Source organism: Narcine bancroftii, chromosome 10 (assembly GCF_036971445.1).
Source record: "Narcine bancroftii isolate sNarBan1 chromosome 10, sNarBan1.hap1, whole genome shotgun sequence".
Classification (NCBI taxonomy): Eukaryota; Metazoa; Chordata; class Chondrichthyes; order Torpediniformes; family Narcinidae; genus Narcine; species Narcine bancroftii.
The window spans coordinates 54,614,187-54,641,450 of record NC_091478.1 but is presented as its reverse complement, the minus strand read 5'-3'; the positions used below and the strand labels follow the sequence as shown (position 1 = coordinate 54,641,450).

At 47.2% G+C, this 27,264-nt stretch overlaps 1 protein-coding gene across 1 annotated transcript in view; it reads right to left on the bottom strand.

Annotated features, from left to right (window-relative positions):
- The window catches only part of LOC138743825 (purine nucleoside phosphorylase-like), a 30,222-nt gene extending 24,202 nt beyond the window's left edge, over positions 1–6,020 (bottom strand). Inside the window, 2 exon segments of the mRNA XM_069899426.1 lie at positions 5,133–5,302; positions 6,010–6,020. Of these exon segments, the coding sequence (XP_069755527.1) occupies positions 5,133–5,302; positions 6,010–6,020 (181 nt within the window).
- Positions 6,021–27,264: the final 21,244 nt, after the last annotated feature.

Sequence of the window (27,264 nt, the reverse complement as noted above, 5' to 3'; positions counted from 1 at the left end):
TTACTGGGGACTGTAGTGGGTGTTGTTGGGTGGTGTACTCTGGACAGTAGAGGGTGCTGTTGGTGGAGTGTCATGGGTGTTGGGCAGTGTATTGGGGACTGTAATGGGTGCACTTGGTGGAGTGTAGTGGGGACTGTAGTGGATACTGTTGGTGGAGTGAAATGGGGACTGTAGTGGGTGCTGTTGATGGAGATACTGGGGATTGTAGTCTGTATTGTTGCAGGTGTGTACTGGGGACTATAGTGGGTGCCGTTGGTGGTATGTACTGGGAACTATAGTGGATTCTGTTGGTGTTGAGTATTGGGACTGTAGTGAGTGCTGTTGGAGGGGTGCATTTGGAACTATATTGTGTGTTGTTGGTGGGGTGTACAGGGGACTGTAGTAGGTCCAGTTGGTGGGGTGTACTGGGAACTGTAGTGGGTGTTGTTGGGTGGTGTACTCCGGACAGTAGAGGGTGCTGTTGGTGGAGTGTAGTGGGGACTGCAGTGGATACTGTTGGTGGTGTGAACTGGGACCTGTAGTGGGTGCTGTTGGTGGGGTGTACAGGGGATTGTATTGGGTGCCATTGGTGTTGTGTAATGGGAACTATAATGGGTGCTGTTGGTGAGGTGTACTGGGGATTGTAGTGGGTACTCTTGGTTTCATGTACAGAGGAATGCAATGGGTGCTGTTGGTGGTGCATACAGGGGACTGTAGTGGCTGCTATTGATGGGGAGTACTGGGTTCTGTTGGTTGTGTGTACAGGTGACACTAGTGGGTGCAGTTGTTGGTGTGTACTGGGGACTGTAGTAGGTGCCGTTGGTGACGTGTACTGGGGACTGTAGTGGGTGCCATTGGTGGTGTGTACTGGGGAATGTATTGGGTGCCATTGGTGGTGTGTACTGGGGAATGAAGTGGGTGCCATTGGTTGAGTGTAATGAGGACTGTAGTGGGTGCCGATGTTGGTGTGCAATGTAGACTGTAGTGGGTACTGTTGATGGTGTGTACTGGAAACTGTAGTGGGTGCTGTTGGTGGTGTGTACTGGGAACTGTAGTGGGTGCTGTTGGTGGTGTGTACTGGGGACTATAGTGGGTGCTGTTGGAGGTGTGTACTGGGGATTGTAGTGGGTGTTTAGCGGTGTATTGGGGACTGTAGTGGTTGCACTTGGTGGAGTGTAGTGGGGACTGTAGTGGATACTGTTGGTGGAGTGAAGTGGGGACTGTAGTGGGTTCAGTTGGTGGTGAGTACTGGGGATTGTAGTGGGTACTCTTGGTTGTATGTACAAGGGAATGCAGTGGGTATTGTTGGTGGGTTGTACTGGGGAACATAGTGGTGCCGTTGGTGGGGTGTAATGTGGACTGCAGTGGGTGCCGTTATTGGTGTGTAATGTGTACTGTAGTTGGTGCTGCTGGTGGGGTGTAATGTGGACTGTAGTGGGTACCGTTGGTGGTGACTACTGGGGACTGTAGTGAGTGCTGTTGGAGGGGTGCAGTGGGCACTGTATTGGGTGCAATTGGTGGTGTGTAATGGGGACTGTAGTGGATGCTGTTGGTGGAGTGGAGTGTGGACTGCAATAGGTGCCTTTGTTGGTGTGTAATGTGGACTGTAGACTGTAATGTAGATGGTGTGTACTGGGGACTGTAGTGGGTGCTGTTCGTGGTGTTTACAGGGGTCTGTAGTGGGTGCTGTTGTTTGGGTGTTCTGAGGACTGAATTGGGTGCTGTTAGTGACGTGTACTGGCGACTGTAGTCTGTAATGTTTAGGTGTGTACTGGGGACTATAGTGGATGCTATTGGTGGTGTTTACTGGGGACTGTAGTGGGTGTTGGGTGGTGTATTGGGTGCACTTTGTGGAGTGTAGTGGGGACTGTAGTGGATACTGTTGGTGGCGTGTACTGGGGACTGCAGTCTGTACTGTTGCAGGTGTGTACTGGGGACTATAGTGGGTACAGTTTTGGGGACTGTAGTGCGTGCTGTTGGTGGTAGGGTCTGGAGACTTTAGTGCATGGTGTTTGAGGGGTGTACTAGGGTCTGTAGTGGGTGCCGTTGGTGGGGTGTACTGGGGACTGTAGTGCGTGCTGTTAGTGGTGGGATTTGGGGAATGTAGTGGGTGCTGTTGGTGGTGCGTACAAGGGACTGTAGTGGCTGCTATTGTTGGGGAGTACTGGGGAATGGAATGGGTGCTGTTGGTTCTGTTTACTGGTGACACGAATGGGTGCAGTTGGTAGTGTGTACTGGGGACTGAAGTGGGTGCTGTTGGTGACGTGTCCTGTGGACTGTAGTGGGTGCCATTGGTGGTGTGTAATGTGGACTGTAGTGGGTGCCATTGTTGGTGTGTAATGTGGACTGTAGTGGGCACTGTTGATGGTGTGTACTGGGAACTGTAGTGGGAGCTGTTGGTGGTGTGTACTGGGGACTATAATCGGTGCTGTTGGTGGTGTTTACTGGGGACTGTAGTGGGTGTTGGGTGGTGTATTGGGGACTGTAGTCTGTACTGTTGCAGGTGTGCACTGGGGACTATAGTGGGTGCTGTTGGTGGGGTTTTTTGGGCACTCTAGTGCGTGCTGTTGGTGGTTGGGTCTGGGGACTTAAGTGCGTGCTGTTGGAGGGGTGTACTAGGGACTGTAGTGGGTGCCGTTGGCGGTGTGTACTGGGGAATGTAATGGGTACCGTTGGTGGTGAATACTGGGGAATGTAGTGAGTGTTGTTGGAGCGGTGAAGTCGGAACTGTATTGGGTGCCATTGGTGGGGTGTACAGGGGACTGTAGTGGATCCAGTTGGGGACGTGTACTGGGGACTGTATTGGGTGCCATTGGTGGTGTGTACTCGGGAATGTAGTGGGTGCCGTTGGTGGGGTGTAATGAGGACTGTAATGCATGGCATTGTTGGTGTGTAATGAGGATTGTAGTGGGTGCCGTTGGTGGTGACTACTGGGGACTGGAGTGAGTGCTGTTGGAGGGGAGCAGTGGGAACTGTATTGGGTGCAATTGCTGGTGGGTAATGGGGAATGTAGTGGCTGCAGTTGGTGGAGTGTAGTTTGGAGTGTAAGGGTACGTTTGTTGGTGTGTAATGTGGACTGTAGACGGTAATATTGATGATGTGCTCTGGGGACTGTAGTACGTACTGTTGTTGATGTGTATTGGGGACTGGAGTGCGTGCTGTTTCTGGGGTGTAATGCGGACTGTAGTGGGTGTTGTTGGGCGCTGTACTGGTGACTGTGGTGTGTACAGTTAGTGGAATATAGTGGGGTCTGTAGTGGGTGATGGTGTGGAGTAATGTTGATTGTTGTGCATGTTGTTGGGTTGTACTGGGGAATGTTGGTGGGTTGTACTGGGGAATATAGTGGGTGCCGTTGGTGGGATGTAATGAGGACTGTAGTGGGTACTGTTGATGGTGTGTACTGGGGACTGTAGTGTGTGTAGTTTGTGCTGTGTACTGGGGACTGTAGTGGGTGTTGTTGGGCAATGTACTGGGGACAGTAGAGGGTGCTGTTGGTGGAGTGTAATGGGGATTGTAGTGGATACTGTTGGTGGTGTGAACTGGGGTCTGTAGTGGGTGCTGTTGGTGGGGTGTACAGTGGACTGTATTGGGTGCTGTTGGTGGTGTGTTCCGGGGACTGTAGTGCATGATGTTGCTGGTGGTGTCTGGGGACTGTAGTGGGTGCTCTTGGTGGGTTGTACTGGGGAATATAGTGGGTGCCGTTGGTGGGGTGCAATGGGGACTGCAGTGGGTGCCTTTGTTGGTGTGTAATGTGGACTGTGGTGGATGCTGTTGGTGTTGAGTATTGGGACTGTAGTGAGTGCTGTTGGAGGTATACTGCTGGTGGGGTGTACTTCTGACTGTAGTTGGTACTGTTAATGGTGTGTTCTGGGGAGTGTAGTGGGTGCTTTTATTGGTGTGAACTGGGCACTGTAGTGGGTGCTATTGGTGGTGTGTACTGGGAAGTGTATTGGATGCTGTTGGTGTTGAGTACTGGGACTGTAGTGATTGCTGTTGGAGGGGTGCATTTGGAACTGTATTGTGTGTCGTTGGTGGGGTGTACAGGGGACTGTATGGGGTTCAGTTGGTGGGGTGTACTGGGAACTGTAATGGGTGCTGTTGATGTTAAGTACTAGGACTGTAGTGAGCACTGTTGGAGGGCTGAAAGTGGAACTGTATTGCGTGCTGTTGGTGGGGTGTACAGGGTATTGTAGTGGGTCTAGTTGGTGGGGTGTACTGGGGACTGTAGGGAGTGCTGTTGGTGGGGTATTCTGGAATCTGTACTGGTGCTGTTGGTGGAGTGTACTGGGGAGTGTAGTCTGTACTGTTGCAGGTGTGTACTGGGGTCTATAGTGGGTGCTGTTGGTGGGGTGTACAGGGGTCTGTAGTGGGTGTTGTTGGTGGGGTGTTCTGGGGACTGTATTGGGTGCTGTTAGTGGAGTGTACTTGGGTCTGTAGTCTGTACAGTTGCAGGTGCGTATTGGGAACTATAGTGGGTGTTGTTGGTGGGGTGTACAGGGCAATGTATTGGGTGCTGTTGGTGGAGTGTACTGGGGAGTGTAGTCTGTACTGTTGCAGGTGTGTACTAGGGACTATAGTGGGTGCTGTTAGTGGTGTCTTCTGGGTACTGTAGTGTGTGCTGTTGGTGGTGGGGTCTGGGAACTTTAGTGCGTGCTGTTGGATGGGTGCACTTGGGACTCTAGTGAGTGCTGTTGGTGGTGTGTACTTGGACTGAAATGGGTGCAGTTGGTGGTGTGTTCTGGGGACTCTAGTGAGTGCTGTTGGTGGTGTGTACTTGGACTGAAATGGGTGCAGTTGGTGGTGTGTTCTGGGGACTATAGTGTGTGCTGTTGGTGGGGTGTACTGTGGTCTGTAGTGGGTTCCTTTTGTGTGGTTTACTGGGGACTGTATTGGGTGCTGTTGGTGGGGTTTACTCTGGTCTGTAGTGGGTACTGTTGCTGGACTTAACTGTGGTCTGTAGTGGGTGCTGTTGCTGGGGTTTACTGTGGTCTTTAGTGGTTGCATTTGGTGGGTTTTACTGTGACCTGTAGTGGGTGTCGTTTTTGGGGTTTACTGGGGACTGTAGTGTGTGCTGTTAGTGCGGTGTACTGTGGTCTGTCGGCTCTATGTGGTCTTGGCCAGGTGCATTTGGTGCATGTAACATGCCTACTGACCTGTGCTCTGGGGGAATCTCGGAATCTTCTCGTATGGAATCTCGATCTTGTTGCCCAACCAGTCAGTGAGTCCCCCAAGACCTGAGCCACAGATCACGGCCACTCATGGCTGTCTACTGGTCTGAGCCAGCAGCCAATCTGCCGTGTCCTTGTATTCATCGTAAGTGGTCCTGCAATAAATTAGGGAGGACAGGTCACAAATGGTTCTGGTAGGATGAGGAGTTAGGGTCAGTGATACAGTCTGATGCTCAGTTCAGAAACAGGCTCTTTGGCCCATCTAGTCCATGCTGATAACTCAGAATTTCCCCCCACCTTTCCCAAAATTTCATATTTCTGTTTTTTGGTAATTTGATTGTTTATGGAACCACAGAATATTACAGCTTCGACCCGACTAATCTGTGCCAAACTATTATTCTGCCTAATCCCACTGACCTGCACCTGGACCATAGCCCTCCATACCCCCCCCCCCCCCCCCGCTCATCCACCGACATAACCAATCTTCTCGGAAACCTCAAACTTAAACCTATACTCACCGCCTCCTCTGGTAGCTTGTCCACACTCTCACCACTCCACGGGAAGAAGTTTCCCCTCACGTACCCCCTAAATGATTCACCTTTCACACTTGGCTCATGTCCTCTCATTCTTGTCTCACCCCAATCCCAGTGGAAAAGTCTGCTTTTATTGACTTCATCTGCACCCCTCATAATTTTGTATTGCTCTATCAAGTCACCCTCCGTCTCCAGGTAATAAAGTCCCAACCTGTTGCTCAGTTCCTGGCTACATCCTTGTAAATTTTCTCAGCACTCTTTCAATCTTATTAATTTCTTTCATGTAGGTAAGTGACCAAAATTGGTGTTTGACAAGTACTGCAAGAGACTCTGACTTCATCCCCCCCACCCCCAACTATGCTCCACAGTCCAAGCTCACACAGATTCCTCAATTTACCTCATACCTCCTCAGACCCATTTTACCCTAAACCAGGGTTCTCTGATTTCTAATCCTTCTGCCATGGTGACGTTCCCCAATATCCCTTTTCTGCCTCTGTTCACGTCCCCACCAGCCTCCCCCATTCCAAGGGACCTGGTGAGTCTTTCGCACCCTCTCCAGCACCGTCACCTCACTCTTGCACTGTAGCAACCACAACACTCCAGGCCTGACTGAAACCACATCTTGCCAACGTGTACCATGATATCTCTGTCTATCCCACGGCCTTCGTCACTAGCCCATCACTTGTGCTGCCTCTGTCAGAGATCCTTGAACTTGTACATCGGGGTTTCTCTGCTCCGTGGTACCTCCTTGGACCCTACCACTCACCATCCAACCTCATTGGTCTTCTCAAAGTGAATCAGAATTTGTTGTTTTGTGGCAGCGTGACAGTGTAAACATTTATATAAACCACCTTACAAAAATACATAAAAATAGTGCCAGAAAAAGAAAAAGTCAAAGTGAGGCAGTGTCTGTGGCTCATTGATTATTCAGGAATCTGATGGCAGTGGGGAAGAAGCTGTCCTTGTGCCGCTGAGTGCTCGACTTCAGGCTCCTGTACATTTTCCCCGAAGGTAGTAGAGTGAAGACGGCATGGCCTGGCTGGTGGGGGTCTTTGAGGATAGAGGCTGCTTTCTTCATTTATCGCCTCTTGTAGATGTGTTCAATGGAGTGAAGTCTGGTGTCTGTGATGTCGCAGGCTGAGATAACAACCCTCTGGAGTTTATTCTTGTCCTGAGAGTTGGTGCTCCATACCAGGCAGTGATGCAACCAGCCAGAATGCTCTCCACAGTACACCCGTAAAAGTTTTTGAGAGGCTTCGGTGACATACCTAATCCCCTCATACTTCACATCAAGTCCCCTTTGTCATTGATCTGACAATCTCACCAACTGACCGGCCACAATCATCTTCATCGCTGTCTACAAAGTGAACACTTTGCTCACCTGCAAACCTTTTAATTACTTCATGTACAATGGATGTACAAACAGCAAACATCCCAGCACCAACCCCTGTGGATTAGCACTGGTTGCAGGCTTCCCATCATAGGTAAACTACCCTCCACTATATTCTGCCTCCTTTTCCCAACTCTGTTTTGGATCTCATTTGCCCTGCATCCTGCACATTCTAACCTCCTGAATTAGTGTACAATGTGGGACCTTGTCAAAGGCCTTATTGGTGAATGTAGACTAATGAATGTAAATTAAATGCCCTCAACAATTTTTGTTATGGAATTATAAGGCTCTACAGCCCAACTCAACCTCTGGACAGGATGCTAATCTAACCTCATCCCATTCACCTGCATTTGGCCCATATCCTCTCGCTGCATTCTGAACCAAGTGCTCCACCAAATGTCTTCTTGACTTTGGAACTGACCCCACCTCTAAAACTTTCGCAAAGATTGACAAATTGGGATTGTACTCCCTGGAGTTAAAGATTGCGCAAATTGGGATTGTACTCGCTGGAGTTTAGAACATTGAGAGGGGATCTCATAGAGACATATAAAATTCTGGCAGGACTGGACAGAATGGATGCAGATGGGATGTTTCCAATTATGGGAAAATCCAGAACCCGGGGCCATGGTTTGAGGATAATAGGCAAACCATTTAGGACCGAGATGAGGAGGAATTTCTTTACCCAGAGGGTGGTGAATCTGTGGAATTCATTGCCACAGAGGGCAGTAGAGGCAGGTTCATTAAATATATTTAAGAGGGAATTAGATATATTTCTTCAGTAATAGGGTATTAAAGGTTACGGAGAGAAGGCGGGGACGGGGTACTGAACTTTAAGATCAGCCATGATCTCGTTGAATGGCGGAGCAGGCTTGAAGGGTCGAATGACCTACTCCTGCTCTTATCTTCTGTTTCTATGTTTCCTCTGGCAGCTCATTCCATGCTCCCCACCACCCTTTGTGGACAATTCTTGCCACTTTTATCCCCTCAAATCTTCCTCCAGGAATGTGAGGGGATGAGAAAAGCTTGGCTCAGTCTCTCTTGTCACGATGTTGCCTGACTTACTTACCCTTGCATCCTTTGTTTCAAAGGCTTAATAAGTAAAAATATCCTTAAAGTGCATACAATTGTGTTTTAAGCTGTTTTATCTGTTAATAAAGGGTGTGAATATTTGGAGTTCTAAAAATGTTGCACGATCCTTTTAATTTATGCAAAGGGAAGAGAGAAAATGTGAATGGGGGAAATTGTAAAGATTGTTAAATTTTTATCTTGTCAATGCAGGAAAAATTTGCATCAATGTTCTGTCGAAGCTGATTATAAAGTCAGGAACAAAATGACCTTAGAGGAAGGTTAATGAGGCCTACGGGATGCTGGGCTTCATTAATTGGGGGGCTTGTGCTCAGGAGTTGAGAGATCATGTTGCAACTCTACTAATCTGTGGTGAGACCGCATTGAGAATATTGTGTTCAGTTCTGGTCATCTCATTATAGGAAGGATTGGAAACGATGGAGAGGGTGCAGAGGACATTCACCAGCATGCTGTCTGGAATGGAAATTAAGTCTTATAAGGTAAGATTTTAGAGCAAGGGCTTTTCACTTTGGAGCAAAGAAGCGTGGGAGGTGACTTAATAGGGGTCTACAAGATTCTGAGAGGCATAGATAGGGTGGACAGCCAGTGACTGTTTCCCAGGGTGGGAGCAGCATACACTTGAGGACATCTGTACAAAGTGAAGGGAGGAAAGTTTAGGGGAGACCCCCCCCCACCCTCCCCCCCCACCACAATGGAGAGTTGTGGGCACTTGAATGCCTTGCAAGAGTGATGTTACAGTGGAGCAAGAGCGTAAAGCACTCATAGATTCAACGCAAAGAAACTTCTCTCGCAGAGAATAGTTAGAATTCAGAACCTGTCATCACATGGAGGGGAGAGAGCACAGGTAACACAAGTTTGAAAACACACACCACCAGCTTCAAAGACTGGTTGTTTACCACTGTTATTAGACACTTGAACAGAGCTTCCCTTAGTAAAAGAGGATCATTTTGTTACGACCTAGACAAGCAGCAATAGAAATTCACCAAGACAATGGTATCTTCAAAGCAATAATTTTTGTTAATAACTACTAATACAAAATCTTATTTAATTTTAAATTTAACCCCACTACGCACAAATGTATATATCGTAGCAAACCGCTAATCAGGATGCAACCCGGTACACAAAATGGCCGATGAATGCGGCGACCATGCAGACTCTGTGGGGGCCAACAACCTTCGTCCTAGGTTACCACCCACACATTGAGAAACAGCGAGCAACAGCGAGAACCGCCCAATTGGAGATCAGCGCTGCCATGATGTCACTCCCCACGTTAGCAGCAAGGAGTGGATATAAGCAGAGCTGCCCATGCAATAAATCAGTCGTCAACTCCTTGTGTGGGTGTGATTTATCCACACTTTGTGGAAGTGCATGTGTGTGTGTGTGGGTGGGGGCAAATCCCAAACCATTATTGTTCAGGCACAATTCTGAAGAGATGATATGCAAGTTCAGTCTTAGAAATCTTTTGTGTTAAAACTCAGAATCTTTACTGCTGTTCAAAAGTTCTCAATTCATAAATTCTTGTAGATTTGCTTTCAGAGAAATATTTCTTCATACAAATGATTTTCCAGAAATCCTTGCATGGAGGTTGCAGAACTTGTATTTTACATGATGAGTTGACAAACCCAGGAAAGGATTACATGAAGTGACCATTTAAAATAAAAAAAACCCAGTAGAAATGCCCTCTTTTGACAAAGAGACAGTTGAAGTGGTTCTCTTCATTGCCATTGATTTGGCGTATCTCCTATGATAAGGAGAACACCATAACAGGAAACCTTCTCCCGAGAAGGTCTCCGTATTTCTGACTTCAGATCAAACTAGTGCAATATTAAAGAAGCCTTCCTGGAATGTCGTAATCACATTACAAAAGTGTTGATTCTGTTTCAAGTTTCATCTGGCCTCCTGCTTCTTTATGCAGCTCATGAAATAAATGGCTGCTTGTTTGACCAGCTGTCTTTCTAAATACACTTCATTATTCCAGGTTTCAATATAGAACTGTTTACTTCTGCGAATTAGTAGTCAAACGGTCTCTTTGAGCAAATATTCGTTGTCCCTGGGCTTTCAATAACACAATCTAAAATTCTTATTGCTTTGTCTCTAGACCTCTCTTATAATGATAACACAAATGTGTGGTGTGTCTTTCCATGTTTCCAAACCCAAAAAGTCATTACTACACTAACATAATTCTGTCACAACTTGATCTCACAAACCCTGTCCCTTGTACTGTTTTAACTGAACCCTTCCTGTAACTCTGCACTCTGTTGTATTGAGATATGGTTTGACGCCTGGATAGAACAAAATAACTTTTCTACTGCATTTCAGTGCACAAGACAACATATCAATAATTAAATTCAACAAAGGAAAGTTAAAGTGCAAGAGGAATAGGATATTTCCATGTAAAAATCTGTGGAAACTAGAAACATGAAGAGAGGTGAGAAGGCAAACAAACCTCCTTACCTGGTAACATACATCACCTACCAGCCCTTGTCTCAGCAGTCACCCCCTCCCATCCCCATCTACCAATCGACCACAACCTCACCTAGTTCCACCTATTAACTGCCAACCCTTGCCTCTTCACTCCCCTCTTTACACTGGCTGTCTTCCCAACACACTCACAATACTGATGCAGAATCTCCATTCTCCCGTCTCCTGGATCAGAACAGTAACGTATCAATTATATGAAGCTATGTATTGAGCAGAAACTAAATTGGGGCAGCTACATACATACCGTGGTAAGGGAGTTGGAACCCTGCAGCAAGTAACACCTCCCCAAACCCCCCAGAGCCTGTCCACCCTCTTCAAAGCTCAAGTTAGGAGTGTGATTGGACATTCTGCACTGCTTGGATAAGTGCAGCTTCAAAACATTAAATAAACAACAGCATCCAAGAGATAACAGTTGCTTAATACCCCCCGATTCCCACTCCCATCCATACCAACTCACTCACTCCATCACCTGTGCAAAAGAGCAGGAGTTTGGACCATGTACAACATTGGTTTTCAAATGTCTCACTAATCACAGAGCACTTATGGCATAGGGATTACTTAAGGTGCTATGTGAGTGGAAAGAAAAAGTTTGAACAGGATGCACTGCAGCAACTTACCGAGAGTCCTCAGACAGCAAACCCACCACCCCCACCAGCTGGGTCAAGTGGAGCAAAAGTGGTAACCATTCCAAAGGAGGACATGGTCAGAGGTTACTCACATACACACAAAGTGTGTTTAAATAATGTAAATATATATTTTAAGAAGATTTAAATCAGTGGTTTTCAAGCTGCCCCCTAAACTCACATTCCACTTCAAGTTCTCTGGGATTAGTAAGGGATTGCTTAAGGTGGGATGTGAGTGGGAAGGGAAGGTTGAGAACCACTGCTCTAGACCCAATTGTTACTGAAATATTTTGCTTGAGAAAAATTGTTATTGTCCCATTTCCTTCAGAGTTATGAAACCGTGCACATAATGAGTCAATTAGGTACAATTAAAACAGTGGGTTTCAAACTTTTTCTCCCCCACCCTCCCACCCACATACCACCTTAAGCAATCCCTTACTAATCACCTAAGGCATAGGGAAACTTAAAGTGGAATGTGAGTTTACGGGGCAGATTGAAAACCACTGATTTAAACAGTTTTGTGAAAAGAACAAATGCAAGTGCAGTGGTAATTTTTTTTAGGTGCCAGTGCTCACTCAAAACAGTGATAATGAGGTGCTGGAGCTGCCCCATGAGTGGTGCTCCAGTGAGTTCCAGCAGAGGGTGTATGTGTATATATTCCATGCTGCTGAAGATCCAACTGCGCTGGGTAGGTCATGTCTCCAGAATGGAGGACCATCGCCTTCCCAAGATCGTGTTATATGGCGAGCTCTCCACTGGCCACCGAGAAAGAGGTGCACCAAAAAAGAGGTACAAGGACAGCCTAAAGAAATCTCTTGGTGTCTGCCACATTGACCACTGCCAGTGGGCTGATATCACCTCCAACCATGCATCTTGGCGCCTCACAGTTCGGCGGGCAGCAACCTCCTTTGAAGAAGACCGCAGAGCCCATCTCACTGACAAAAGACAAAGGAGGAAAAACCCAACACCCAACCCCAACCAACCAATTTTCCCTTGCAACCGCTGCAACCGTCCCGCATCGGGCTTGTATCCTGGACCTCCCACCCTTGTGGGTAGCTCCACACCTCAAGTGGTTGAAGAAGCCACCCCCCCCCCCATCCCCCACCTATCAAGAGTCATTAAACGCTGTCTCCCTCTGCGGTCCTCATTTCTTGAATAAGTTACACAAAACACCGGGCTTCGGCCCAGGGGATTTAAATTAAATTAAAACAGACCATTTTGCTCCCCGTGTCAACGTACATCCTGATGGAGATCGGTGCCCGGCTGGCAGCTCTCAAGGCAACGCAGCAAGACTCTGACCCAAACGGATCCCGGATTAGTGCCGGACTGTGGCCGCCGGTTGCCCCTGTCAGGAGCGGACATCAGAGCTGCACTCGCCACCAGGTTGATGCTGCGACTCATGACGTGCGGCTCCGGGCACCTGTCCTCTCCTTCAGGGGGATTAACAGCAACAACCTTCCTCCTGCCGAGTGCAGCGGGGATTCAACCTGCCCCGCCCGCCGTCAGTGGGAAGTCCTCACATGAACACCATGGGGCATATTCTAATTGGAGTATTGAGAGGAGAGACACGCCTGCCCCGCTTTCCCCGTGTGGACCGGCGCTGAAACGGGCACGGGTGCGTGGCCCATTCCTTGAATAAATTGCACAAAGAAACAGTGGGTTTCAAATTTTTCTTTCCACCCCCCCCTCACATACCACCTTAAGCAATCCACAGAGCACCTAAGGCATAGGGAAGACTTAAAGTGGAATGTGAGTTTAGGGGGCAGATTGAAAACCACTGATTTAAACAGTTTTGTTAAAAGAACAAATGCAAGTGCACTGTATACAGGGAGACTACACAAAAGAGTCTGGAAAAACAACCAACTGAAAAACCTCACAAAGATAAGCGTATACAGAGCCGTTGTCATACCCACACTCCTGTTCGGCTCCGAATCATGGGTCCTCTACCGGCATCACCTACGGCTCCTAGAACACTTCCACCAGCGTTGTCTCCGCTCCATCCTCAACATTCATTGGAGCGCTTTCATCCCTAACGTCGAAGTACTCGAGATGGCAGAGGTCGACAGCATCGAATCCACGCTGCTGAAGATCCAGCTGCGCTGGGTGGGTCACGTCTCCAGAATGGAGGACCATCGCCTTCCCAAGATCGTGTTATATGGCGAGCTCTCCACTGGCCACCGTGACAGAGGTGCACCAAAGAAAAGGTACAAGGACTGCCTAAAGAAATCTCTTGGTGCCTGCCACATTGACCAGCGCCAGTGGGCTGATATCGCCTCAAACCGTGCAACTTGGCGCCTCACAGTTTGGCGGCAGCAACCTCCTTTGAAGAAGACCGCAGAGCCCACCTCACTGACAAAAGGCGAAGGAGGAAGAACCCAACACCAAACCCCAACCAACCAATTTTCCCCTGCAACCGCTGCAACCGTGTCTGCCTGTCCCGCATCGGACTTGTCAGCCACAAACGAGCCTGCAGCTGACGTGGACATTTACCCCCTCCATAAATCTTCATCCGCGAAGCCAAGCCAAAGAAGGTATACAGGGAGCAGTGGTAATTTTTTAAATTTGATCCAGCAAGCAGACGTTCCCACGACGGGGCTCTGCCCTTCAGTGGGTTGTCTTGTCTTGAGCTCCCTTGGGGGCAATCGATAGGCTCCTGATTGGGGAGGATGAGTGGAGTTGAGTCGCCCCCGGGCTCTTTGGGAAGAACATCGGGACCCGTCTCCCAGCCACAAGCTCGCCCTTCCGCAGAGTCGGGGATGCAGGGACAAGTCTGCAATGGACACATTTTTGGGAAAAGCTGGGAGACTGGATCTCGATAGAAACTGATGAGTTTTCCCGCAAACTTCCTGCCTTCTGCAATCTTCTCCGTGAGGGTGAACATGTAACAAGCGCCCACGACGCCCAGTTACACCCACCAACCCTGTACGTCTTTGGAGCCCCACCCTGGGGAAAATTCACGGGGAGAACGTACAAACTCCTTACAGAGAATCCAGGACTTGAACCCTATCCTGGTCGCTGGTGCCAACTTTGCTGGTCCCCCCAAACCGATTCCCAGTCTATGCAGTGATGCACCCTGACAGGACACATTCAGTGATGCACCTGTAACCCTTGTGACTGTCCTGCTTCATTGAAGGGTGGGTGGCTGCCATTTCATCATACCTTCAATCATGATCACTTCAGAAGTTTACTGGTGAAAGGACAACGTGAAGAAAGATTCTGTATAAATCCAATGATGTTAAACAAAAAATATACAAACGTGCTGGGGAAACCTCTTGGTAAGGAGAGGTGATGAGCTATCAATAACTCCCAATGACTAGAAGTTTCTGACTGATAGGCTTTAATGACCATAAAGGGACAGCTCATCTCATGTTGTTGACCTGAGCTTGTTCTGATGTTTTCACCTTTGTTAGGGGAATCAAAGGGGAGAAGCAAGGGGCAGGCCAGCCATGCACATTCAACTAGTGGCCCAACCACAATAGAAAATGAAGGGTGACCAACATTTCAGGCCTGAGGCCTTCAAGAATCTGGAAAAACAGCCAGATGCCCTAATAAAAAGATGGGGGGAGGTCCAGGCTAACAGGTCATAGGTGGGAGTGTAGAACAGAAAGAAGCTCAAAAAGAGATAGAAGGTAAGGAAAGAGAGAGGGTGGTTAACAGAAATTGGAGGTCAATATTGATGCCCTGTGGTTGGAAAATAAGATGCCGTAGCGTACGCGCTACTGCAAAGTGTGAAAGGAAGACACACACGAGGAGTTGAAGTCGAAGACTGATTTATTGCACTGACAATTCTGCTGACAACAGGAATGACATCTGAGCAGCACTGATCTCCGATTGGTTGGTGCTCCCACCATTGTGCGCTGTTTCCTGCCATTCAAGTGGTCACCTGGGACAAAGGCAATTGGCTGCAGCACGGTCTGCGTAGTCACCGCATTCAGCGATCATTTTGTGTGCCGGGTTGTCACCCGCTAATTGGTCCGCTACGTGACCCACCCCACCAGAACTGGCAATCAGTTTGGTTTGAGGTTGTTGATTGTGAAGCCGAGATCCAGCACACGTCCACCCGTTGTGTCTGACTATTTTATACGGCCCTTGTACAGCCATTGGAGAGGTGTTCGATGTGCACTCCACACGAAAACATACTCACAGGTTTCAAAGTATTTGGGGACATAGGTTTTGGCTTGGCCATGCAGTGGAGGCTGCAGAGGGAAAAGAACCCTGTCTTTCCATCAGCTTAGTCAATGATGCCGTGGGGTCCTCCAGGTCCTTGGCGGTGGCCAAGAACTCCCCCCCCTGCCCCCCACCCCCAGTATCACCAACAGAGTGCCATACACCATTTCAGCTGCGAAAGCGTCGGAGTCCTCTTTCATCACAGTGTGGATCCCCAGGAGAACCCAGGGAACTCATCTGCCTGTGGAACTGAGGGTGGTGTGGTGGAGCTGGGTTCCCAGCAACTTGGCCAGCATCACCCAGTCCTGAATTGAACCTCTATTGAAGGTTGTATGCTCTTAGACTCCAAACCTCAACACCCAGGTGTTAATTAGTGCCCTGTCACAGGTCTCGATGGCTGAATAAGCTTGTAGGATCACCTCTGGACATCTTGTGGAGTAGTCAGTCATGGTGAGGAGATATCTCACTCCGTGGGAGACCGGTAGTAGTCCTACAATGTCAATATTTACATAGCTGAACTGACGTCATCCTAGCTCGAATGTCTTGGGGGGTGGGGGCCAGCCTTGATGGGTGTCTGCATTTTGGACGACTGGCAGGTCTTAGCCCACTGACTGACCTGTTTCCAGAGGCCGTGCCAGACTAACCTGCTGGCCATCATTTTGACAAAAGTCTTGATGGCTGGGTGCACCAGGTTGTGCACCGCATCTAAGACCTGCCGCCTTCACGTCACTTGCATCATGGGGCGGGGTTTGCCAGTGAGATGCCGCAGATGAACATCTAGTTACAAGGGCCGATGGCAACGTCCCCCCAACCTGAGCCCGGAAACTGCCATTCTAAGCGCTGGGATCTCAGGGTCCTCCTGCTGTGCCCTGTCTAGGGCCGAATAGTCTATTCCCTGGGACCTGGCCTGGACAGTTAGCGGGCCAATACAACTGAATGATTCTTGACTGTTCAATATTTTTACAACTACTAAATATTAGAATTACAGTTCCCACTCCACCTAAGACCATAAGAAGCTGCAGTGGGTGGTGAATGCAACTCAGGTGATCACACGAGTTTTTCTCCCTTGTATCAACTCTGACTATACTTACTGCTGTCTCGGAAAGACTGCCAACATGTTAAAGGTCCCCAGTCACACCCTCTACTCCCCCCCACCTCCTCTGTCAGACAGAAGATATACGACTTTGAAAAAACCCTCCAAGTGGAAGGAGAGTTTCTTTCTTGCTGTTATTAGACTATGAAATGGTCCTCCCATCTGGTAATAGACCATGCTTTGTTTTCTGTACACCTCTGCACTTTGTCTTCATAAAACTATACCCTGTGGTCTTTACCTTTCTAAAGCACTTCACCTGTTCGACCTGCTGTACTGAAGTGTGGGTTGACTTGTCTGGATAACATGCAAAAGGAAGCCTTTCACTGTATCTCAAAATACACAATTCAATAAATTGAATAAGCTGTAGCGGCAGCTATACTGCTTCTGAAAGAACACACACAACCAGACAGGTTGAGCTCAGTGAGCAGACTCGTTTATTGGAGGTTGCTGGGCTGTACTTATACTCCCAGCCCGGACCCGGCTGAGAACCATGCTGGAGGGCGCTGATGTCACTGGGGCATCGCATAGTCCCCCAGTGCGAGCTTCTGAGCCCCGTGTTGGGAGGAATGGAAGACTCCAGACGGCACTATTTTGGCCGGCTGCCCCGCCACGTGGCTCACAAGCTGGGCAGGTTCGCCTGCCTAGTGGTGAGCCGCCACACAGCCCCCTCCCCCCTCAAAACCGGTGCCAATGTCCTTTTTCGCCAGGCAGCCTCGCTTCTTGGGCTGGGCTACAACCACAGGCTCAGTGGGATTGAGGTGCGCTGGCTTCGGCCTGTTCACGGTAAACAGCTCCTGCCTGCCGCCAATGTCCAGCATGAATGTAGAGCCGGAACGCTGTATAACCCTGTATGGCCCCTCGTATGGTCGCTGCAGAGGTGCTGCAGTCGGGCCCCGCTGAACGAAAACATACTCTGCGGAAAGCAGTTCGCCGGGAACGTGAGATGGGCAAGTGCCAGGCCTGGGCGGCAGTGTGGGTTCAAATGAATCCAAGCGTGCTCTGTGGTGAGGAAATAGTTCGTGCAGCGACCGATGGGGATTGTGAGGTGCGTTGATGAACTTACCAAGTAGTGCCAGCGGTGCACCGTAGACCAGCTCAGCAGATGGCGCCTGCAGATCTTCCTTGGGAGTGGAGTGGATGCCCAGGAGCATCCAAGGCAGTTCATCCACCCTTGTCCAGTATTCGCTGGAACTCGCCTTTGGGCATGCTGATCGTGGCCATCTGTGGTTGCTCCGAGCGGGAGTCTTTGAGGCGAACGGAAGGTATGGGTGTCCACCAGGCGCCTACCTCAAATATCTACAAGAAGCCCATCTGCAAGGAGGAAGTCAGTATCCAGGATGGTGGTCGGGAGGGACGAGACAGTGAACCTTCATGCAAAATTTCGTTGGCCGATCTGGAAGTGGACTGTCTTGTCTCCATATGTCTGGATTTCTGTAGCATTAGTCGCACGGAGGGGAGTTCCACAAGGCTATTTCCTGGACGTGACGGCCGTGGCCGGGATGATGCTTATCTGGGCTCCAGTGTTAACGAGGAACCGTCGGCCTCTGACTGAGTCCTGCAGGTAGAGGAGGCTGTGTCCTTGGTCAGTTGCTGTAGCCATTAACAGCGGCTGGCCTGGTCGTTTACCTGGAATGACCAGGGCTGATGACACTTCCGAGCCTTGGCTCCCCAGCGCTGGTGGTAGAAGCAGAGGCCTGGATCGGATGCTGTGGCCTTGGTTATGCTCTTGGGGGCCCCTGCAGTGAACTTCTGAGTCCCGTGTTGGGAGGAAGGGAATACCCCAGATGGTGCCATTTTGGCCGGCTGCCCCACCGCGTGGCTTACAAGCTGCTGTCCTGGGACAAAGATCTTCAAGGTAGCAAGGTAACGAAGAACAAACATAACCTTTATCACATAACATCTTCTTGGCAGTATTAAATTATTCCCTTTTTTTCAACAAATTTTCAGTCAAGTCAGGATAGAATAAGATCCTATCTCCCTCCCATAACAAAGGACCTTGACGTTCCTTCCCTCTTTTCACAGCAAGGCTCAAAATCTTCTATCTTGATAACACAGACACTTTATTAATATAGAATGTGGATTTTGATTAGGAAAGGGCTTAGGTCTCTGGCCCTATGAGCCCTTTCAATTTCATTCTGATCTTCTCCAAATACTTTAGGAATGCAATCTTGAAAGAAATGAGTTGCATCTGGGCCTTCTTTCCCTTCTGACAGAACCAATATTTTATTATTATTTCTTCTGCTAAAATTCTCCGAAATATCCACTTTCTCAGACAGTTTTACGTTTACTGCAATTAAACCAATGTTGCATCTTCCACATTAGTCACCCTGTCTTCAACATGCTGTACATCATCTTGCACTTTAGTCATTGTTCCATTTTTTCTAATTTCTTCTTCATTTTATTTACCACATCCAATATTTTATGTTTCTTCGTTCATCTCCTTAATTTCAACTTTAATCTCAATCTTAACTTCCTTTAATCCTTCCCTCATTTCCCCTTTCATTATTTTAAATTGTTCCATTATCATTGTAGATAAATCCTTTCCTAATATAAAATTCAAATTAATTGCTTCCATCACCTTCTCTTCTTGTATTCCCTTCTGCCTCTTTTTCCTTCTCTTCAGCTGAAGAGCCTCCTCTTAGGCCCAATTCTTCCTCCTCCTGTGCAGGTCAAAGTCCCCGACTTTTCTCTAAGGGGCTGCTGCACTCCCAGTAGTGCTTTGGGTTTTGTCACATTTCACATGCGTGACTTTTTCCCACATGCACAGTTCACTTATGGGTTCTACACCAATGCCATCTTTCAATACAATCACTACTCTGGAGACAAAGTTTTGGAGAACAGGTTCAGCTTTATTTTGAGACTGCAGTAAGGTGTCCCTGGTCTGGAGACACACCGGAGGTTCAGAATCATCACTCCTTTGTACAGTCCCGTGCTCAACATCACCCCACCTTCATTTACCTTCTTCCAATCAGAATCCCAATACATTACAACATTCTCCTTTTCCGTTCTATCAATACAGGTATCACTCAGTTCTTCCTTCTTCATACATCACATGTTATGTTAATTAGTTTATTCCCTCCTTAGGGACGTCTAAGTTAATATTCATGTCTCTACTGCAAGCGCAGTACTAGCTATAGACTACCTTAGGTCACTATACCAGCCTGAACCAGATCCTTGCACCCTTGGGGCTCCTAATAAGAGGCCTACTAGCTAGTATTGTCTGTTATCAAGCTCTCATCTACATTCTTTGCATTCCATCCTTTTTCACAGAATGGTGCGTTTAATCATCTTCAACCATATTTCATAATTCCTCCCTTTTCTCTTTAGCATGTATTTTTGATTAAACTGCATTATTGTTCACTTTTTGTTTCCTCAAATTGTTGTAACATGATTTGAATTTGTCATTGTTTATCTGCCATGGTTTTTTTTAATACTATCTGCTTTGCTCCAGTAGCTGAGCAAATTAATCTAGTGATAATACATCGTAGGATGGCTTATCCAATAAATAAGTAAGCCCACTAGAATCATTAAACCATATATAGCAAGGTGCATTAACCATGCCCCCAACCTCCGAAATTCCAATTTTCCCATGTCCAATCACCCCATACACCTTTTTTTATTTGTCTCTAGCCTCCTGGATCTTTTCTCTATACTTTTCAATATGGACCGCCAAATCCAAGATATTAGCTGATTCATCTGCGATGTATGTGCAACATTCAGAGCCAATTAAAGTACAAGTCCCCCCTCTCTCTGCTAAAATAAAATCAAGGGCCATGTGTTTTTGGAGGACTGTCCACGTGAGACGATCGGCTTCAGTCACCCTTCTTTTGCTTTGCCCATGGGACGAGACTAGTACAGGCAGTACAGGTATTTGGTTAAGAACATGGACATGGGGAATTAAGTAGGCCAGGTAACAACATCCACTCCAACCTTTGGGTGTACGGGTAGATTTAAACTTTTGTCCGATTCCAACATTCCTTTTCCCCGGGTAACCATGAATAAATTTTACATCCACACACACAATAGGTGCCATTAACAGGGTGCGGAATTTGCAGTTGTGTGACTGTCCAATTCTGCAAGCATTTGGAAACTCCTTGTTGGTCTGGGGCAGATCAATTTATATTACAGAGGCAAGTTATATTCTTAAGTCCCTCCTCAAAAGGAAGCAACTCTCCAGTCTGAAGAGTTGCTGACTTCATTGGTTCTGTTCGTATCGACCACCCTTTGTATTTCTCTTCAGTGGTTGGATCACTGTTGCTGGGCAAGGTATAGATATCAAATAATTCGTGTCGAGAGAGAGGGACCTGCTACTAAGGGGACTCCTGACTTGCAATGGTGTGGTATTTTCGCACATACCCAACAATCTGTTTGATTTTGGTTCTTAGCGTAATTAGTACATAGAGAGATAAAAGAATTTTTAGCTTCAACATGGAAAACTATGATATGTATAAGTACAAATTGAGATAGTAAGCGTAAAAGTTTTATTATTGTAGTTTTCTGTCCTTTTTTACTCCTCTTTCTTTCCCTCTGTGGCTGGTGGTGGGTCCACTGGTCCCTTTATTCTTGAAGCGTGTGTCCACCCCTTTTCCTTCGTTCGGACCGCTGTTTCTGTGGTCAACAGTACCAGATATGGTCCGTTCCACCAGGGCTGAAGCTTTTCTTCTTTCCACAATTTGATCAGGACCCAGTCACCAGCATTCACAGAGTGGATAGGGAAATCCAGAGGAGGGCTCTGCGCAAGCAGACCCTTAGCTTTTAAATCTTCAAGAGAACGAGAAACTGCCAGTAAATAGTTTCTTAAAAGCACATCGTTAGGTATTCCTTCTACCCGCCCCAAATACGGGAGTCCAAGTAATATCTCGTAAGGGGATTTTCTAATGTCTTGTGGGGCTGTCCAAATTCTGAGAAGAGCTATTGGTAAGCACTTGGTCCAGGGTAATTTAGTCTCTTCTTTTAGTTTTGTAATTTGCATTTTTAAAGTGGCATTCATTTGCTCCACCCTTCCTGAACTCTGTGGATGCCATGGTGTATGCAGCTTCCATTTTATCCCTAAGGCTTCACAGACCAGGCTGTGAATTTTAGAAGCCAAGTGCATTCCCTGATCTGAATCGATGGACTCGGCTATTCCATATCAGAGTACAATTTGTTCCAGAATTATTTTTGCCATTGCTTGTGCAGTGGCATTGACGGTGGGGAATGCTTCAATTCATCTCGTGAAGTGGTCCACTATTACTAGTAGAAATTTCCATTGCTGGACCTTAGGGAGTTCGGTGAAATCCATTTGTATCCGCTGAAATGGCCAGATTGCTAAAGGTTGTCCTCCTCCAGGCATAGCTCTCATAATTTTCTTATTAACCTTTAAACAGAGGTCACACAGCGGTTCACTGTCTGTCTTGCTAGGGTATAGACTCCTCTGCAGGCATGTTCATAAGAATACATCACATAGTGCTTGCGCTCCCCAGTGGGAGCGTGAGTGCAGATCCCCTAGTATCTGCCGGGTGATTTCTTTATTTAACAATTGTCTTCCATTGGGGAGTCACCATTTTCCATCTTCTGTCTTCTTTGCTGCCATCTTTTCCATTTGTTCTTCTTCAGGGAGGGAAAAGATAGACACCTTCTTCAGCCCTTCTCTGAGAGGTATCAGAGTCATCACGTGCGCTGTTCCTGATCGTGCCGCTTGTCGGGCCAGTTCATCAGCATCTGATTTCCTTGCGCTTCTGGTGAGTTCCCCTTCTGATGTCCTGGTACATGTACTATGGCAATTCTTTCTGGTTTGAATAATGCTTCTAAAGTCTTTACAATTAGTTGCTCATGAGCCAGTTCTTTTCCTCTTGCTGTTATCATCCCTCGTTCTTTCCAAATTTTCCCAAATGTGTGTACCACTCCAAACGCATATTTCAAATCTGTATATATGGTACCTTCCTGCCCTTCCAACAGTTCCGGAGCTCTAATAGGGCATACAACTCACAGGACTGAGTGGACCAGCTGCCGGGCAGATGCCCAGTTTTCACCTCGGTTCCATTAACTCCATCAATGATAAGTATATCCACTGTATCTCTTTCCATCTATAGCTCAACGATCCATCTATGAACTACCGTTGTCCTTCCGAGAGGGGCTCCTCTTCTAAGTCATCTCAACTTTTCATTTGCAGCTCGACCACCTCGCTACAGTTGTGCCCTGAGTCCTCTGGTTCTTTATCTTCTCCTGACGAGTACAGGAACTGTGAAGGGTTCACACTTTTATCTGTTCAAATCGTTAAGTCATCTTTTTCCATTAAGATTGCCTCATACTTTAAAATTCTCGAGTCTGTCAACCATCTGTGAGACTTCTGAGTTAAAATGGTTCTGACAGTGTGGGGAGTGAATACAACCAGACTCCCTTCAAAGGTAAATTTTCAGCTTTCTTCCACCAATACTGCCGTGGTTGCTACTGCTTGAATGCATTCTGGCCACCCTCATGACACTGGGTCCAACATTTTTGAGAGGAATGCCAAAGGTTGCCTCTGGCCTCCTCTTTTCTGAGCAAGCACTCCCAAAGCTATCCCTTTTTCCACATTTACAACAAGTGGAAAGGCTGATTAATATCAAGACCAGAGCATTAATCAAGTCTTTCTTCAAGCGATTAAATTCCTGCTGTTCCTCTAGGTTCCACTCCACATTTTCTTTTTCGCTTCCTAGTTTTTCATATAAGAATTGGACTTTCTGTGCGTATTTATCTATCCACAGTCTGCAATATCCAATTAATCCGAGGAACTTCCTTATCTCCTTCTGATTTTTAGGTATAGGCAGATTGGTGATACCAGCAATTCGTTCAGGTTCAATTCTCTTTTTCCCTTTGCTAATCAAGTGTCCCAAATACCTTACTTTCTGTTCAACGAATTGCAGTTTGTTCTTAGAAACTCTTAACCCTTTCTCTCCCAAGAAGTTTAGCAACTCAATGGTGGATTTACGAACTTCATTTTCCTTTGTTCCTGAAATCAACATATCGTCTGCATACTGTATTAACTGTGTTCCTGTAGTGCTTGGGTGTTCTTCTAATACTTGCTCTAAAACTTGTCCAAATAGATTGGGAAATTCTGTAAACCCTTGGGGGAGGACTGTCCATCGATACTGCTGTTTTCTTCCCGAGTGAGGGTCCTCCCATTCGAATGCAAACAAGTCCCGACTATTCTCATCCAAGGGGCAACTCCAAAAAGCATCTTTCAAATCTACAACACTAAACCACTCGTGTTCCGGGCGAATTCGATTCAATATGTTATAGGGGTTTGGGACTACTGGATGTCGTGTCTGAACAATCTTATTTAATTCTCATAGATCCTGGACCACGCGGAAAGTCCCATCCATTTTCTGTACAGTGGGGACAGGGGTGTTATAAGGGGACATCCAACTTTCTAGCATTCCATTCTGGAGCAAATTTTCAATAACCGGCTGAAGGCCTCTTCGTCCTTCTACCGAAATAGGATACTGTTTCACCCATACTGGGTGGAACCCCTCCTTTAGGGTTATTTTGAATGGGGTTATTTGTAGTCCTCCCCTGTTTCCCTCTCCAGCCTAGACACAGTCCCCAATGTCCTAGATATCCTCTTCCCTCAATGAGTACAATCTCACCATTATACGTCTTTCCACTGGAATGGTACCGACTCCTAGTCTAATTTGCAGATCTCATCCCATCAGATTCATCCCAGCTTGAGGAACCAGAATCAGGTCTTCAATTGCCTCCCTGTCTTGATACTTCACACAGACCCCCTTGATCAGAGGGGTCTTCATGACTCTCCCCCCTACTTCCGATACCTTTAATGTGGACTAGTGAATATAACGTTTAATGATGATCTAGTGGCCTCTGTGTCCACCAGAAAAACGACATCCTCTTTGTTGAGTCCCACCTGGAAGAAACCCCTAAAGTCATCAGAGGGATACCATCCCTTTCCCTCTTTAATTCGGGACATTCTATTTGAAATGTCCCACTTTCCCACAATAGTAACCCCCTGCCTGCTGGGGTTACCCAAAACTCAAGGACATCAACATAATAACAACCGGAACATTTCCATTGCTCAATTTCTCTATCATTCTAATCTCCTGGATGGAAGGTATAAAGCTTGGATATAAGGCTCGTTGAGGAGGATTCATGTTGAACTAAATCTTTGGGGTCCTAATCCTGATAACCCTTTAGATACTTTATCTGCTGCCCCGTTAAGTTAAGAAATCACATCTTTATCAAGGATATGTGCTCAACTTTAAATTGCAAACAAATTGGTATCTTGTGTGGCCCCTTTAAGAGTATTCCTGGCTGTCTTCGTTCTCTGCTCTGTAGTATTCCGCACAAACTGGCTGTGCAGTGGGGTGCATCTTCTCGTTCTTCGATAGCCAGTCGCCAGATGAGTCTCAGAAGGCGCAGACGGGAGTCCACTCAAACAACTCACAAAGTCAGGAGGCTAAGTCCAGCTGTGAACTAAGTCCAGCACCCTACTTTATCGTCAAGGTAGGCCCAGGTTCTTTTTTTTTGTCTTCTCATCAGGTTCTCAATGTCATTGCGATCACTTTTTCTTTTTTAGAAAGCATTATAAGGGTAAAGTAAGGAGGTTTTGATAGATGTTAAAAATATTTTAAACTTTAAACAGTGCTTTTTGAAACTATTTTAAAACTAATTTCCCAAGGGAGTCAGGATCTTGTGATCCTATGGCATCACAAGATGTCCCCGGTTCTTCCTCTCTCAATGGCCATTTCTCTTGGCACACACCATCCCTTTCCTTGCTGATTCTGTAATGTATCGTGTAATCCGCTCCAACTTTCTTACCCACTCCACCCACATCCCAACTCTATCCCCACCTTCACCCCAACCTCTCTCCCCATCTACACACCCAATTCCCACCACAACTATCTACCTCACTCTTCCCTACTTCATCACCACTCCCCCGCTCTCCCCTTACCTCACTGCCAGTTCCCCACTCTCCCCTAACTTGCCACCACTCCCCACTCCACTTTCTTTATCTCACTTCCAGACCCCCACCCTCTCCCTACCTCTATGCCAGTCCCCCACTCTCCCCCTACCTCACTGCCAGTCCCCCACTCTCCCATAACTCACCACCACTCCCCCACTCTCCCCCAACTTCATCACCTCTCCCCTACTTCACTGCCACTCCCCCACTCTGCTCCTTCATCACCACTCCCCGACTCTCCCCTTACCTCACTGCTCCCCCACTCTCTCTCTAACTCACTGCTATTCCCACATTCCCCTACCTCATCAACACTACCCCACTCTCCCCAACTTCACTGCCACTCTCGCACTCTTCCCACTACCTCACAGCCAACCCAAACTCTCTCCTACCTCACTGCCACTCCCCAACACTCCCCCCTGCATCTTTGCCACTCCCAAATGGTGAGTTGGTGTGAGTTCTGTAGATATCCAACTACCAACGGTGAGTGGTGTGGATATCCATCTACCAGCTGTGAGTGGTGTGGATATCCATCTACCAGCTGTGAGTGGTGTGGATATCCATCTACCAGCTGTGTGTGGTGTGGATATCCATCTACCAGCTGTGAGTGGTGTGGATATTTGTCTACCAGCTGTGTGTGGTGTGGATATCTGTCTACCAGCTGTGAGTGGTGTGGATATCCATCTACCAGCTGTGAGTGGTGTGGATATCCATCTACCAGCTGTGAGTGGTGTGGATATTTGTCTACCAGCTGTGTATGGTGTAGATATCTGTCTACCAGCTGTGAGTGGTGTGGATATCCATCTACCAGCTGTGAGTGGTGTGGATATCCATCTACCAGCTGTGAGTGGTGTGGATATCCATCTACCAGCTGTGAGTGGTGTGGATATCCATTTAACAGCTGTGTGTGGTGTGGATATTTGTCTACCAGCCGTGAGTGGTGTGGATATCCATCTACCAGCTGTGAGTGGTGTGGATATCTGTCTACCAGCTGTGAGTGGTTTGGATATCCATCTACCAGCTGTGAATGGTGTGGATATCCATTTACCAGCTGTGAGTGGTGTGGATATCCATTTAACAGCTGTGAGTGGTGTGGATATTTGTCTACCAGCTGTGACTGGTGTGGATATCCATCTACCAGCTGTGAGTGGTGTGGATATCTGTCTACCAGCTGTGAGTGGTGTGGATATCCATCTACCAGCTGTGAGTGGTGTGGATATTTGTCTACCAGCTGTGAGTGGTGTGGATATTTGTCTACCAGCTATTTGTGGTGTGTATATCTGTCTACCAGCTCTGAGTGGTGTGGATATCCGTCTACCAGCTGTGAGTGGTGTGGATATCTGTCTACCAGCTGTGAGTGGTGTAAATATTTGTCTACTAGCTGTGTGTGGTGTGGATATCTGTCTAATATCTGTGTATGGTGTGGATATCCATCTACCAGCTGTGAGTGGTCTGGATATCCATCTACCAGCTGTGAGTGGTCTGGATATCCATCTACCAGCTGTGAGTGGTCTGGATATCCATCTACCAGCTGTGAGATTATTGCTCTTCATTCAAATTTCATTTGCCATGCATGCTAATGTTAAGCATTGTTTTATTGCTGGGTAAATACTTTTTAAATTATGAACAATATACACTAAAGAATCAATTGCAAAATGATGTATGTTTGTAATTGGAATGTTAAATGTTCAAATCATGGTGCAGGGGAAGGTCATTGAACCTCTGAGCATGCTCCACCATTCCGTACGATCATGGCTGAACATGTGACCTCAGTACCCTATTCACAGTTTTATTTCATATCGTTTTATCCAT